The sequence below is a fragment of the Mus musculus genome, chromosome X (assembly GCF_000001635.26).
Source record: "Mus musculus strain C57BL/6J chromosome X, GRCm38.p6 C57BL/6J".
Lineage (NCBI taxonomy): Eukaryota > Metazoa > Chordata > Mammalia > Rodentia > Muridae > Mus > Mus musculus.
Genome location: NC_000086.7, coordinates 83,893,254 through 83,908,252, shown reverse-complemented (window position 1 = coordinate 83,908,252; position 14,999 = coordinate 83,893,254). Strand labels below are relative to the sequence as shown.

General features: G+C 36.5%; 1 protein-coding gene across 10 annotated transcripts in view; it reads right to left on the bottom strand.

Annotated features, from left to right (window-relative positions):
• The window catches only part of Dmd (dystrophin, muscular dystrophy), a 2,390,387-nt gene that overhangs the window by 1,296,798 nt on the left and 1,078,590 nt on the right, over positions 1-14,999 (bottom strand). For all 10 annotated transcript variants that reach the window (XM_006527768.3, XM_017318379.2, XM_017318378.1 and 7 more), the window contains 2 exons: positions 3,126-3,305; positions 2,136-2,264 (listed from right to left, as the gene is read on the bottom strand). In XM_006527768.3, coding sequence (XP_006527831.1) covers positions 2,136-2,264; positions 3,126-3,305 — 309 coding nt within the window. The remainder of the gene's footprint in view (positions 1-2,135; positions 2,265-3,125; positions 3,306-14,999) is intronic.

The following is a 14,999-nucleotide window of genomic DNA, read 5'->3' as shown; positions in this document are numbered from 1 at the left end:
AAGAATGACATGCATGCAGAGATAGTGAAAAAAAAAACAATTTCAATAATAGGGAAGTAAAATTAAGCTGTGTGTAATCTTAAAACTTCTAGGACACTACTTTTTTTAAGTTTCATATATGTCTGTTTAATCTGTCTACTTAAAAAAATTCTCTGGCTTCTAGTTATTGTCTGGAAATAAGCATATTATTATGCAGTTAATAGTATTTCTTATCCTTACTGAAATTCAGTTTCATAGCACTACTGAATTGTTTGCTTAGGAGGAAAAGTACTTGAAGCACACTTTCCTATTCTTTTCTGATACTTCTAAGAACCTCTTTTTTCTTCTATTTTTTCTTTTTTTTCTTTTTTCTTTGTTTTTTTTCTGATATCATGGTAAAGGGTGATTCTCTAATACATAGATCTACTGCACCGCATATAAAAGGAGGAATATTATGCATAAAACAAGTAGAGAAAGGCCCCATATTTCATATCAGGCTTGTAGTATATACAATATTTGCATGAACTTTGTCATTATATGCTACCCCTTGATATAATAAGAATTAAGACTACAGATTATAGCACAGATCCATACCTAGATATAGCCCAGATAATAAATATTTTTAAAGATATCCTAGAAAGTCTTTAGTATTTCATTTAAAAACCCAAATCTATGTATCAGAAGATGGCCTAGTTGTCCATCAGTGGAAAGAGAGGCCCATTGGTCGTGCAAACTTTATATGCCTCAGTACAGGGGAATGCCAGGGCCAAGAAGTGGGAGTGGGTGGATGGGGGAGGGGGTGTTGGAGGGTGTGGGGGACTTTTGGGATAGCATTGGAAATGTAAATGAAATAAACACCTAATTTAAAAATAAAACCAAATCTATAGCACTAAAACATAAAATGAGAGATAAAAATTATGGTATACCACTATGATCCCAACAGTCTTGAAAGACTGGCAGGAATTCACAAGTTAAAAGACAATATGTATTCTATAATAATTTGTATAACATAGGTATAGCCTAAGTTTTCAAAATCTAGTAACCACAATAAAGGAAAGACAGAAATGCGAATAATAACTGAATTTTTAAATGGTAATAGTAATCAAACATTACCAAAATTTCAAAAAATCAAAGTAGTGAATTATGAATTTAATTATATCTGTAAAAATCAACACTTTTAATTTGATTAGTGTAAAACGTCAAATAGATATAAAGTATCAATTAGATATACTTTTGTTTCACAAATCTAGTTTACAAACCATATTTTAAAGCAAAGGTTAATTTGATCTTGTGATTTAAAACAAAGGATGCCTGAATGATAACAATAAAAATTGAGAAAACCACGTTGAAATGTGTTAATTTTCTTTAAACCTGCATTGATTTACATAAACTGATGATAACAAACAATACCATGTTGAAATATCCCTTATTTAATTGCTCTAAAATATTTTATACTTTAGATTTTGTAATAATTGCCCTTGTACAATGTGGTATCTTGATAATTTGCCCAAGAACAAACAAAAATTAATTTGTATTGCATAAATATCTACATGTTTCACTTGAACGTAAAATTGTGTAATAGTTTAGAATCATTTTTTTACATGAAACAGTGTCATATGTTGTTAAATAATCTATTGTAGAATGACATAAATATTTAAAAAATCTGGAATTTACACTACACTGAATTTAGGGATTTTAGAGTAACAAAACTAAATGTATACTAAGATTGAGCTATGGCAATAGCAAATAGAAAAATAAGTATTTAATAAGGGCTATATTAATAAACAAGAAACTATGTTGATGGTTTATACAATAATGCTGCTATTAAAAAAAGAATGACTCACAATATGGCAGAAAAAAATTTTTGTAACCCTTTATGGGTTAAGCTTAAGTATAGAAAGGTCAAATATGAAATTGGACAAATATCTAAGTTACAGATCTCTATAATTATGTTAACTTCTAAACAATGAGAAAGAATTGAAAGGAATTAGTATCTCAAAATAGAAAATAATGATAGATGATCAAAAGAAGGAAGCAAGGCAGAAAGAATAAAAATGTTAGGCTTTATGAAAATGTATTTGGTATTTGTTGTTAAAACATTATTTTCATAACAGGTACAGTTTGAAAATTACTTCTCATATAATTTCATTTGCTACCTTAAGAATGTCTTCCTTTTGTTGTGGTTTCTTCTTTTCAGACTCATCTAAAAGTTCATCTGCATGAATGATCCACTTTGTGATTTGTTCTATGTTCTGATCAAAGGTTTCCATGTGTTTCTGGTATTCCTGAATTTTATGGAAATATACCATGTTATTGGGTGGACAAAATTCCTAAAACATTTGTTCAACTATCTACAAAGAAAACAGTGAAATTCCCTTTAAGTAATATATCAAAAATAGAAAGCAGCCGGGCGGTGGTGGCACACGCCTTTAATCCCAACCCTTGGGAGGCAAAGGCAGGCAGATTTCTGAGTTCAAGGCCAGCCTGGTCAACAAAGTGAGTTCCAGGACAGCCAGGGCTATACAGAGAAACCCTGTATCAAAACAAACAAACAAACAAACAAACAAACAAAACCAAAAAGAAAGAAAGAAAGAAAGCAAAGTTAAGTACTGAAAAAAATATTAAATTTATGACTTTCTTTATTAGTATATAGAGAGATCAGTTGAATTTTTCAAATACAAATATCACTCATAAATTATTATTTCCTTGTTTTTGTTTTGTTTTGCTTAGGTTGTTGATAAAGAAGAGTGGAAAAGTGTGGTGTTTTAAAATAAAATGGTCCCCACAAGACCGTTGGAAATGGTCCATAATATTAGGAGGTGTGGCTTTACTGGAGTAGGTTGTTCTATGTTTAGGAAGTCTTTCACTGTGGGAATAGGCTTTGAGGTCTCATATTCTTAATCTTTGCCCAGTATAGAGCACAGTCTCCTACTCCGCTGCTTGCAGATCAAGAATTAGAACTCTCAGCACCTTGTCTGCCTGCATTTTGCCATGTTTCCCACCATGATGATAATGGCCTAAGCCACTGAAACTCTAAGCCAGGCACAACTAAATGATTTCCTTTAAAAGAGTTGCTATGGTTATGGTGCCTCTTCACAGAAATAAAACCCCAACTAAGACAAGAAGCTTCCAGCCTCTATTCTTACCAACAAAAGATTTAGCCATTCTTCTACTCTGGAGGTGACAGCTATCCAGTTACTGTTCAGAAGACTCAGTTTATCTTCTACCAAGGTTTCTTTCTTGCCCAACACCATTTTCAAAGACTCTCCTAATTCTGTAACACTCTTCAAGTGAGCCTTCTGTTTCTCAATCTCTTTTTGAGTAGCCTGTAGGAAAAAATAGTATTAAGCTTCAAGCAATGCTATGTTTGTAGCATTAAGACATTAAATTTGTAAAAGGGTTATGAGTTTGGTTGTCATGTAAAATTTTTGTAAGGTCATGAACGTAAAACCATTTGTTTATGAACCATGAAAATTTCCCATATATATTGTACCTTCATTACTGGGTATAACAGGTATAAATTGTTATACAAATGTGAGTTTTAAATATACATATATACATATATATACATACATACATATATAATACATATATATATATATATATATATATATATATTAACTAAACCTAGAGATTTTTAAATGAATATTACATGTTTATTAATTTGACCATGTATTTGTTAAAGGCAGACAATTTAAGACTAATCTGTGAATAAATACCTGTATTTTGAAAATTAAACTACTATGACTCAATCATTTTTCTGCAGCAGTGTATTCAGCCTTTTAGAGAAATGTATATTTTTGGCACCTAATTAAACTTAATGAACCTTTCTCATAATGTTTCCTCAGTATAAAATAAATGTACATAGAAACTGATACAAAGACGAAAAGTCATTAACAAATGAAGCCAATATCCTAACAACCAATGTCAAAGTCAAAACAAGACATCACAGTTGAATAATGACAAATCACAGTACATTCACAAATAGATTAAAATAAACTTTACACAAGCACACTCATAGAAGTTTTATATAAAGAAGATAAGAATATCAGACAGTAGATTTCTTACTTGTAGGTATTTTCAACAAATAATCATTTTCATTTATAGATTCCTATATTTGTATGTTATTATTATGTTTATATTAAAATACAAATACTAAAGTAAATCATGCCAAATGAATTTATCTGCTATAAGACAAAGGATTATATTTAATGTAGGTTTTTTTGAACAAGAATAAAACTAGAATTGCCTAAAACCAATTTGTTCAGATATCAATCATGACTATTTATTGCATTCCACTTAGACACCAGAAACTATTGTAGATTTGCCACAGATAATACTATTAAATATCTTTTGGAATAAGGAAAGTTCCAAATTTGGGCAGACATAGCTCATTTAGAAATGAATAGATACAAATTAAATTTAAACCGTTTAAAAACCATGTACACTGCAGGGTGAAATATATACTCTATAAATGTAGAGGGTAGTCATTGTTCTAGGCACAGAAATAAAATAATATTGTCTTTATACTCAATTATACCTAGTTTTCTCCCTGAAGGTATTATGTGTAAGCTCCTCTTTTATTTTAAAATGGTGAAAACGTAAGATTGTATTCATTATATTCACCTTGTTATATCTACTTTTGTAGATATAAGAATAGCAACATTGGAACTGCATATGTTTAATCAAGTGGTATTGGGTGTAGGAAATTTTTTACTGAGAAGAATTCTACTGAAACCACAATTACTGCAAATGTTAACATTTTCTGGGTAAAACATATAATCAGGTAGGTTGAGAAATACTAAGCAATAAGTTTGATGGTTTCCAGTAAATAAATGTACTATTTTGTAGTCCCCAAAGTATTTTAAAATTACTCTGCTTTCTTTATCATGAAGGAATGTGTAAAACAAATTAATTTCCTCTCTGAAAATTTACACCATCATCAAAGAAATTGGGAAAAATACATTGAGATCAACTCATCATAGGTAATAGCAAAAGTTATTTTAGGGCATACTAATGGTTATTTTAATGGTAAGGTACATATACTAAGGTGAATTGTAGAGGAATTTTAATTCAGCAAATGCTCTGGCAAGGGAAAACATCTAAAATCCTTCTACATCTATATTTTCTGGCTGGAATGCAGATGTACCCTATATTACATTATGAAATGGATAGAATACAGATATGCCCTTAGTACTTACCAGTCAAACAATGAAGTTAAAGTTAATTTGTAAAGAGATGCAACCATATTTAAAAGTGACAATAACAGCCAGTCCTCTTAACTGCCGAGTCTTTACCATACCACAATTTATTCAAATATGTACTTACTACCATTTCATTACAATATCATTTCTTTTACTAGGATATTACAGTAATTTTATTGCAGGTACTATTTATATCTTATTGACTAAAATGTACATGAAGGATTAACTAATATACATATAAAAGGTATCTTAAAATATTTGGTCATACATGTGTATGTGTGTGGGGCACTGGGCATGGGGAAATAAAGGAGCGAACCCACATCCCCCAGAGCTCTGGGGCTCAAGGCAGGCAGACAAGAGACCCCATAGAACCACAGCAGGACAGGCCTTCCCACAGATTAGACAGGCTCTTTTAGGAGAAGGCCTATTTTATTGCTCCATCATGGTAAGTCTAGATGAAAGAAGGCAGCCCATGGTTTTAGAGCATTGTAGAAAGGCAGAGAGAGAGAGAGAGAGAGAGAGAGAGAGAGAGAGAGAGAGAGAGAGAGAGAGAGAGAGAGAGAGAAAAGAGGCAGACTGTAGCCTTGGCCATGTGGAGAGAGGGGAGAAGGGAGGGGGAATGAAGGCTGGAGAGAAAGCAAGAGAAGCAAGAGAGGCAAGAGAAGCAAGAGAGAGAGAGAGAGAGGAGGGATCAAGCAGCCACTTTTATAGTGGGCTGGTCTACCTTGTTGTTTCCAGTTAACTATGGGGAGGAGCATACCTGACTATTGCAAGGTAACTCTGGGGATGGAGTCTAGACAGCCTAGGTGACTGAAGGCCACAGAATTATGGAGCTGGGGCCTCATGTTAGAAGCCTATGTCTGGGAGCATGGCAAGCACACCTTCTGTTCCTTGCATATTGATCTGTTGGGTCTTCGGGGTTTGAACCTAACTCGATCAGAAAACAGGCTGCCTTTCACGGTCCAACATATGAGTAACTATCTCAGCATATCTTTACATAGGAAAATGGACAATTGAAATCAAATGAAAAGATATAACTGTATTATGCTGGAGTTTTAAAATTGTAATTATCCAAGACAATTACCATTAAATTCATAGTGTATGTATGTATCTATGTATGTATGTATGTATGTATGTATGTATGTATGCTGTGTTCCACAATAGTACAGAAGAAATAAGTCTGAGTTAGTTTTGAGACCTTGCATTATTCTGTCCTGGCTTAATATATAGGACATAATTTGCACTTAAGCTACGTGACAGAATATAGCGATATATTAAAGAATCTCACACACACACTCATACACATATGTATATATGTGTGTGTATATATATATATATATATATATATGATTTTTCATGTAATATATAGACTTTTTCTTAATAATGCATCATCCATTAAAGACTTTCATGAAATCAGAATGTACAGAATAAAAATTATAGCCATAACTGTAATGACAGTGAATAGTGACTTCAATGGCACTTAACAGATGTTCTATTTTCTAAGTAACAGCTGTTTGATGCATTCATTGTACCAAGTTAATGATCTGCTAGTGATATTTCACTTCACAGATAAATTACTATTCTCTCTTTTAAAAAGAAGAGCAATTTTTCATGAGAATGATCATGTAACAGACTTTAGAAATAAAAAATAGTTCTCACACTTTTAAAGCAAAGACAGTGATGAGATGTGCCAATTATTCCTAGAAACTATGAGTAGAAATTAAATTTATTTAAAAATTTTAAAAGTTTGTTTAAAAAATACAAAATATAATTAACATATTTGGATGTATATTCCATAATTCTGCTCAAAACTCGTCGATATTACATGAGTAATATTTTCCAACAGTCTTCAGTGTAAGGACCATAATTAACCTATACGCCTCACCTCCCCAGGAATCAGGTAACTTTCTGCAATGATGAGATTTGTAGTTCTTGGAAAATAACAAATCCTCAAGGAAAAATACAGTGATTCTAGCTACAGTTGGGCAGACAAATTAAATCGAAAAACATGGAGATTGAGTCCATTTATTTGTATATTTTTCAATTTTCCCAGGTAAGAATCATGTAAGAAAACATTGGCAAACGGAAAGGCATTTTTATTGGATATTCTCTTTATTTACATTTCAAATGTTTTCCCATTTCCAGGTCTCCCCTTCATAAATACCCTATCCCATCCCCACTCTCCCTGTCCCTATGAGGGTGCTCTCATACGTACCCACTCACCTACTCCAACCTTCCTGCACTCAAATTCCATTACAATGGGGCATTGAGATTTCACAGGACCAAGCGCCTCTCCTTTCACTGATGTCCAACTAGGCCATCCTCTGCTACATATGCATTTGGAGCCATGGGTCCATCCATGTGTACTCCTTGGTTGGTGGTATACTCCCTGGGAATTCTGGGGGTTCTGGTTAGTTGATATTGTGTTTCTTCCTATGGGGTTGCAAATCCTTTCAGCTCTTTCAGGCCTTTCTCTAACTCCTCCATTGGGGACCCCGTGGTTGGTTCAATGGTTGACTGCAAATATCCACCTCTGTATCCTTGGTTGGTGGTATAGTCCCTGGGAATTCTGGGGGTTCTGGTTAGTTGATATCGTGTTTCTTCCTATGGGGTTGCGAATCCTTTCAGCTCTTTCAGGCCTTTCTCTAACTCCTCCATTGGGGACCCCATGGTTGGTTCAATGGTTGACTGCAAATATCTACCTCTGTACTTGTCAGTATCAAGCTTCTGTCAGCAAGCACTTATTGGCATCGGCAACAGTGTCTGGGTTTGGTGACTGTATATAGGATGGATCTCCAGGTAGGGCAGTCTCTATATAGCCTTTTCTTCAGTCTCTGCTCCAAAATTTGTCTCCATATTTCCTCCTGTATTTTGTTCTACCTTCTAAAGACTGAAGCATCCACACTTTGGTCTTCCTTCTTCTTGAACTTCATGTGGTTTGTTAATTGTACCTTTGGTTTTCAGTGCTTTGGGGCTAATATTCACTTATCTGTGAGTACATAACATTTGTGTTATTTTGTGATTGGTTTATATCACTCAGGAGGATATTTACTTGTTCCAACCATTTGTCTAAGAATTTCATGAAGTCGTTGTTGTTAATAGCTGACTAGTACTCCATTATATAAATTTCCCCATTTTCTATATCCATTCCTCTGTTGAAGGGCATCTGGGTTCTTTCCAGCTTCTGGATACTATAAATAAGGCTTCTATGAACATGGTGGAGAATGTTTCCTTGATATATGTTGGAACATCTTTTGGGTATATGCCCAGGAGTGGTATATCTGGGTACTCAGACTGATTTCCAGAGTGGTTGTATCAGTTTACAATCCCAAAAACAATGGAGGAGTGTTCCTCTTTCTCCACATCCTCACCAGCATCTGCTGTCACCTGAGTTTTAGATCTTAGCCATTCTGACTGGTGTGTGGTGGAATCTCAGGGTTGTTTTGATTTGCGTTTCCCTGATGACTAAGGATGTTGAATATTTATTTAGGTGCTTCTCGGTCATTCAATATTCCTCAGTTGAGTATTCTTTGTTTAGCTCTGTACCTCATTTTTAATAGGGTTATTTCATTCTCTGTAGTCTTGTGCCCTTCCCCCTGCCTTGAGCAGGCTGGATCAGTCCTTGTTTCTGCTACAGTTGACTAGCCCACCTAGGGTGGATTCTTCAGACCTATGTAAAGTCTATTGTCTGCCACATTTGTTGCTTCCTGCAGGAAGCCACCAACTGCTGAACAGCCTGATCTTGCTTTCCTGATTAGATCCTGACAAAGCAAGAAGAGCCAAGCAAAGTGGGTGATGGGCCTCCCGCCCTTTACATTCAAGACCCTACAATTAAATATTGAGACTTGTTCAGAGAACTTGGTCTTGGCTCATTATTTCTCTAGCTGTTCTTCCCATTCATCTCCAGCTTTCCTTTCAAGAACCCAGTAACCCATGGCTGCTGGTGGCTACAGAGTCTAACTTCTGAAGTTCTCTGTATATATTGGATATTAGCCCTCTATCAGATGTAGGATAAGTAAAGATCTTTCCCAATCTATTGGTTGCTGTTTTGACCTATTGACAGTGTCCTTTGCCTTACAGAATCTTTGTAATTTTATGAGGTCCCATTTCTCAATTGTTGTTCTTAGAGAATAAGCCATTGGTGTTCTGTTCAGGAAAATTTCCACTGTGCACGTGTGTTTGAGGCTCTTCCTCACTTTCTCTTCTATTAGTTTCAGTGTATCAGGTTATATGTGGAGGTCCTTGATCCACTTGCACTTGAGCTTTGTGCAAGGAGATAAGAATGGATTGATTTGCATTCTTCTATATGCTGACAACCAGTTGAACCAGCACCATTTGTTGAAAATATCTTTTACCCATTGGATGGTTTTAGCTCCTTTGTCAAAGGTCAAGTGACTATAGGTGTGTGGGTTCATTTCTTGATCTTCAATTCTATATCATTGATCTTCCTGTCTGTATCTGTACCAATACCACACACTTTTTATTGCTATTGTTCTATAATGCAGCTTGACGTCAGGGATGGTGATTCCCCCAGAAGTTCTTTTATTGTTGAGAATAGTTTTTGCTACCCTAGGATTTTTGGTTTTTATTATTTTCTTCATTTACATTTCAAATGCTATCCCAAAAGTCCCCTATACCCTCCCCCCTCCCGCCCTGCTCCCCAGCCCACCAACTCCTGCTTCTTGGTCCTGGCATTCCCATGTACTAGGACAAATAATCTTTGCAAGACCAAGGATCTCTCCTCCAATTGATGGCCTACTAGGCCATCCAGAATTTTTGTTATTCCAGAAGAATTTGCAAATTACGCTTTCTAACTCTGTGAATAATTGAGTTGAAATGTTGATAGGGATTGCATGGAATCTGTAGATTGCTTTGAGCAAGATGGCCAATTTTTCTATATTAATACTGTCAATCCATGAGCATGGGAGATCTTTTCATCTTCTGAGGTCTTCTTAGATTTCTTTCTTCAGAGACTTGAAGTTCTTGTCATACAGATCTTTCGCTTGTTTCTTTAGAGTCACACCAAGTTATTATATATATTTTTATGACTATTGTGAAGGTTGTCATCTCCCTAATTTCTTTCTCAGCCTGTATATCCTTTAATAGAGGAAGTGTATGGATTTGAGTTAATTTTATATCCAGCCACTTTGCTAAAGCTGTTTATCAGCTGAAAGAGTTCTCTGGTGGAATTTTTTGGGTCACTTGAGTACACTATCATATAATCTGCAAATAGTGATATTTTGACTTCTTCTTTTCAATTTGCTTCCCTCTGACCTTTTGTTATTTAACCCCTAATATTTTGGATATGTTTTCTCTGTTGTCTTACTCTTTTTGGCCTCTTTTGCCCTTCTTTTTGTCTTCTGTCTTGCTGTAATCTCCTTTCTCCCTCAAACTTTCTCTCCCTCTCCCTCTGCCTTCTCTCCCCTCCCCTCTGTCCCCTCCCCTCTCTCTCGATTTGTCTGCAGCCTGTGTCCTGTCTACTACTTCCTGTCTCTGCTCTGTACTCTTCCAGATGCACCTGACTGCTCTCTCTCTTATATAATGAAAAAAGCTTCCCTTCTATTTAACCACATCACAGAGCAGTCATACATATTGTTAGCGTCCATTGATACAGTAATTATTCACCTTGTATTTTTCTATTATTTAATATGCTGAATTGAGTTCAATTTTTTCCTTTAATTGATTTTGTCACACAACTCTATTTCTATAAAACAGTGCAGATGTGCACTATATAGAAGAATATCAGTCCAAAAGTAATATAGAACAAGAACATTTTAGGGAATCATGTTTAACTCTTGCATTTTAGATGACACTGTGAGTTCAGGGAGCTTATTTAAATGACTTGGTGTTCTTCAATAATGACACTGAAGTATAATAAATGAAATGTACTAATGGTTACATCAGAAAATTATTTTATGTTCAACTGATCAAATTTATTTTTAAGGAATTAAAAATTCTAGTTGAACACTGAGCACATTCTAATTTACCTGTATTGCCAGCATTACAGGAGCTAAAGCATCAGGATCATGTGTTTGAAGCTAATGTATATAGAAAGCCAGTGTTGACACCAGAGGAGTAAATGGGAGATAAAAAGAAATAAAAGTAGCATATTACTACTATTAAATGGTTATGATAGGTTATTTTTTTAATTTTGGTTTATGTTTGTTTTTCATTTGGTTGTTGTTACTTTGTTGTTGTTGTTATAAATAATAGGGAGACAAGAAGCAGAGACAAAGATATCTGGGAGAGTAAGAATATGCCCAGAAAACTGGACCAGGTCATATGAGGTAAAAGGGAAGAGGACAGGGAAGAAATGGAAAATTGGTAGGCCAGGAGGCCAAGACACAACAAAGGGAAAACTGTTACAAAGACACGTAACAAAAAATGGAGGGGTTATATAGAGAACAGAAGAGCTGGAAGCAAGTGGTATCCCCTTCTGCCACGAAAGTATATTAACTTTGAGCAAACTAAGGAGATTAGATGAAGATTCAATCCATGGCCAAAGCTCCAGAATATTCAAACCTCCTATAATTTAGAGAACTTACTGAAAGACATTGTGGTGGAATTTTCATGTGCGTAGCAGGGGAGTCATTAAGGATAATATAAATCTTTAAGAAAGAGAGGAAAATTTTTTATGGAGATTCTAGAAAAAGACTATACTTGGTATAACTCTAAGATTTCTCCTAAGTTGCTCGTGAAATGCAATTAGCTGAATTTCATTTCATCTTTAGATCTAGTTCATTATGCAATATTATGGAAATTTCAATATTCCATGGCTTCTCCTTTGCTAGAATTTATTTTATTACCCCCCCCCATAATTCACGTGATGAAGTTCCAAATGCCAGTACCTCTGAATGTGACTCTATAATAATAGGATATTTGCAGAGGTAAATGTTATAATGACATAGTGATTATGAATCTATGTGACTGATACCATAATAAGATTAATTTGGTATCCAGATATGTCCACAGATGACACTAATGTGAAAAACAATATGCATATCTACTAGCTACAGGGAATTATTTCAGAAGAAAGTAACTATCCTGACTACTGATCTTGAAATTTCATTCTCTAGAACTATGGAAAATGAGTTTTTAAACTATTGCTTTGTACAGTCTCCTAAGGAAGTCTTGACAATTGATTGAACTAGATCATTTTGAAACAAGCAATAAAGATATGCCTGTGATTATAAGAGCTTACTGAAAATCAATTCTGGATAGTATTCATGAATACCTGAAAGGCAATTTGCACATTTTTTATATTTTATAAAGAAAAGAACAAAATATTTGAACTACTTTATGGCTAGTTATACTAGAAGCTTCTATGCACTGACAGATTTTTATAGGTTTGCAGGTTATGTAGATTTTATTTACTTTTTCCTTGTTTTTCAGATGAAAGACCAGTAAGATACTGCTTTTGCCAGGATAATGATCTCTTAAAAGATATTCTCTCTGTATTCATTTCAGTGCAAAGTCATTTTAGGAGGGTGCAACTTTGCTTATCTCAAGTTGATACTTTGTTACCAAGTCTGGTAAATAGATCAGGCAACATTAATTCTGGCAAATGAAATAAGAGCAGAAATAATGCATGAAGCTCTTACCATACATCTTTGATAGAGAACTGATGTTCTCTACTCCATTATCTTCCTTTTTATGGATGAGCAAGTTTTATACCAATAGGAGAAACATACCAATGATCTTGCAAAGAATCGACCCAAGCCTCTGGATGTTTTCTTCTACCAAAATTATTTCCTAAACCAAAACTAGTGAGAGTACATGAGATAAAAATCTCATATTTGGCGGTCGCCATCTTGGTCCGGGACCCGCCGAACTTAGGAAACTAGTCTGAACAGGTGAGAGGGTGCGCCAGAGAACCTGACAGCCTCTGGAACAGGCAGAAGCACAGAGGCGCTGAGGCAGCACCCTGTGTGGGCCGGGGACAGCCGGCCACCTTCCGGACCGGAGGACAGGTGCCCGCCCGGCTGGGGAGGCGACCTAAGCCACAGCAGCAGCGGTCGCCATCTTGGTCCGAGACCCGCCGAACTTAGGAAATTAGTCTGAACAGGTGAGAGGGTGCGCCAGAGAACCTGACAGCTTCTGGAACAGGCAGAAGCACAGAGGCGCTGAGGCAGCACCCTGTGTGGGCCGGGGACAGCCGGCCACCTTCCGGACCGGAGGACAGGTGCCCACCCGGCTGGGGAGGCGGCCTAAGCCACAGCAGCAGCGGTCGCCATCTTGGTCCGAGACCCGCCGAACTTAGGAAATTAGTCTGAACAGGTGAGAGGGTGCGCCAGAGAACCTGACAGCTTCTGGAACAGGCAGAAGCACAGAGGCGCTGAGGCAGCACCCTGTGTGGGCCGGGGACAGCCGGCCACCTTCCGGACCGGAGGACAGGTGCCCACCCGGCTGGGGAGGCGGCCTAAGCCACAGCAGCAGCGGTCGCCATCTTGGTCCCGGGACTCCAAGGAACTTAGGAATTTAGTCTGCTTAGGTGAGAGTCTGTACCACCTGGGAACTGCCAAAGCAACACAGTGTCTGAGAAAGGTCCTGTTTTGGGCCTTCTTCTTCGGCCAGGAGGAGGTCCAAATACAAGATATCTGCGCACCTTCCCTGTAAGAGAGCTTGCCAGCAGAGAGTGCTCAGAGCACTGAAACTCAGAGGAGAGAATCTGTCTCCCAGGTCTGCTGATAGACGGTAACAGAATCACCAGAAGAACAATCTCTAAACAGAGTCAACTATAACTACTAACTCCAGAGATTACCAGATGGCGAAAGGTAAACGGAGGAATCTTACTAACAGGAACCAAGACCACTCACCATCACCAGAACCCAGCACACCCACTTCGCCCAGTCCAGGGAACCCCAACACACCTGAGAACCTAGACCTAGATTTAAAAGCATATCTCATGATGATGGTAGAGGACATCAAGAAGGACTTTAATAAATCACTTAAAGAAATACAGGAGAACACTGCTAAAGAGTTACAAGTCCTTAAAGAAAAACAGGAAAACACAATCAAACAGGTAGAAGTCCTTACAGAAAAAGAGGAAAAAACATACAAACAGGTGATGGAAATGAACAAAACCATACTAGACCTAAAAAGGGAAGTAGACACAATAAAGAAAACTCAAAGCGAGGCAACACTAGAGATAGAAACCCTAGGAAAGAAATCTGGAACCATAGATTTGAGCATCAGCAACAGAATACAAGAGATGGAAGAGAGAATCTCAGGTGCAGAAGATTCCATAGAGAACATCGGCACAACAATCAAAGAAAATGGAAAATGCAAAAAGATCCTAACTCAAAATATCCAGGAAATCCAGGACACAATAAGAAGACCAAACGTACGGATAATAGGAGTGGATGAGAATGAAGATTTTCAACTCAAAGGTCCAGCAAACATCTTCAACAAAATTATTGAAGAAAACTTCCCAAATCTAAAGAATGAGAAGCATATGAACATACAAGAAGCCTACAGAACTCCAAATAGACTGGACCAGAAAAGAAATTCCTCCCGACACATATTAATCAGAACATCAAATGCACTAAATAAAGATAGAATACTAAAAGCAGTAAGGGAAAAAGGTCAAGTAACATATAAAGGCAAGCCTATCAGAATTACACCAGATTTTTCACCAGAGACTATGAAAGCCAGAAGAGCCTGGACAGATGTTATACAGACACTAAGAGAACACAAACTGCAGCCCAGGCTACTATACCCAGCCAAACTCTCAATTATCATAGAGGGAGAAACCAAAGTATTCCACGACAAAACCAAATTCACGCATTATCTCTCCACGAATCCAGCCCTTCAAAG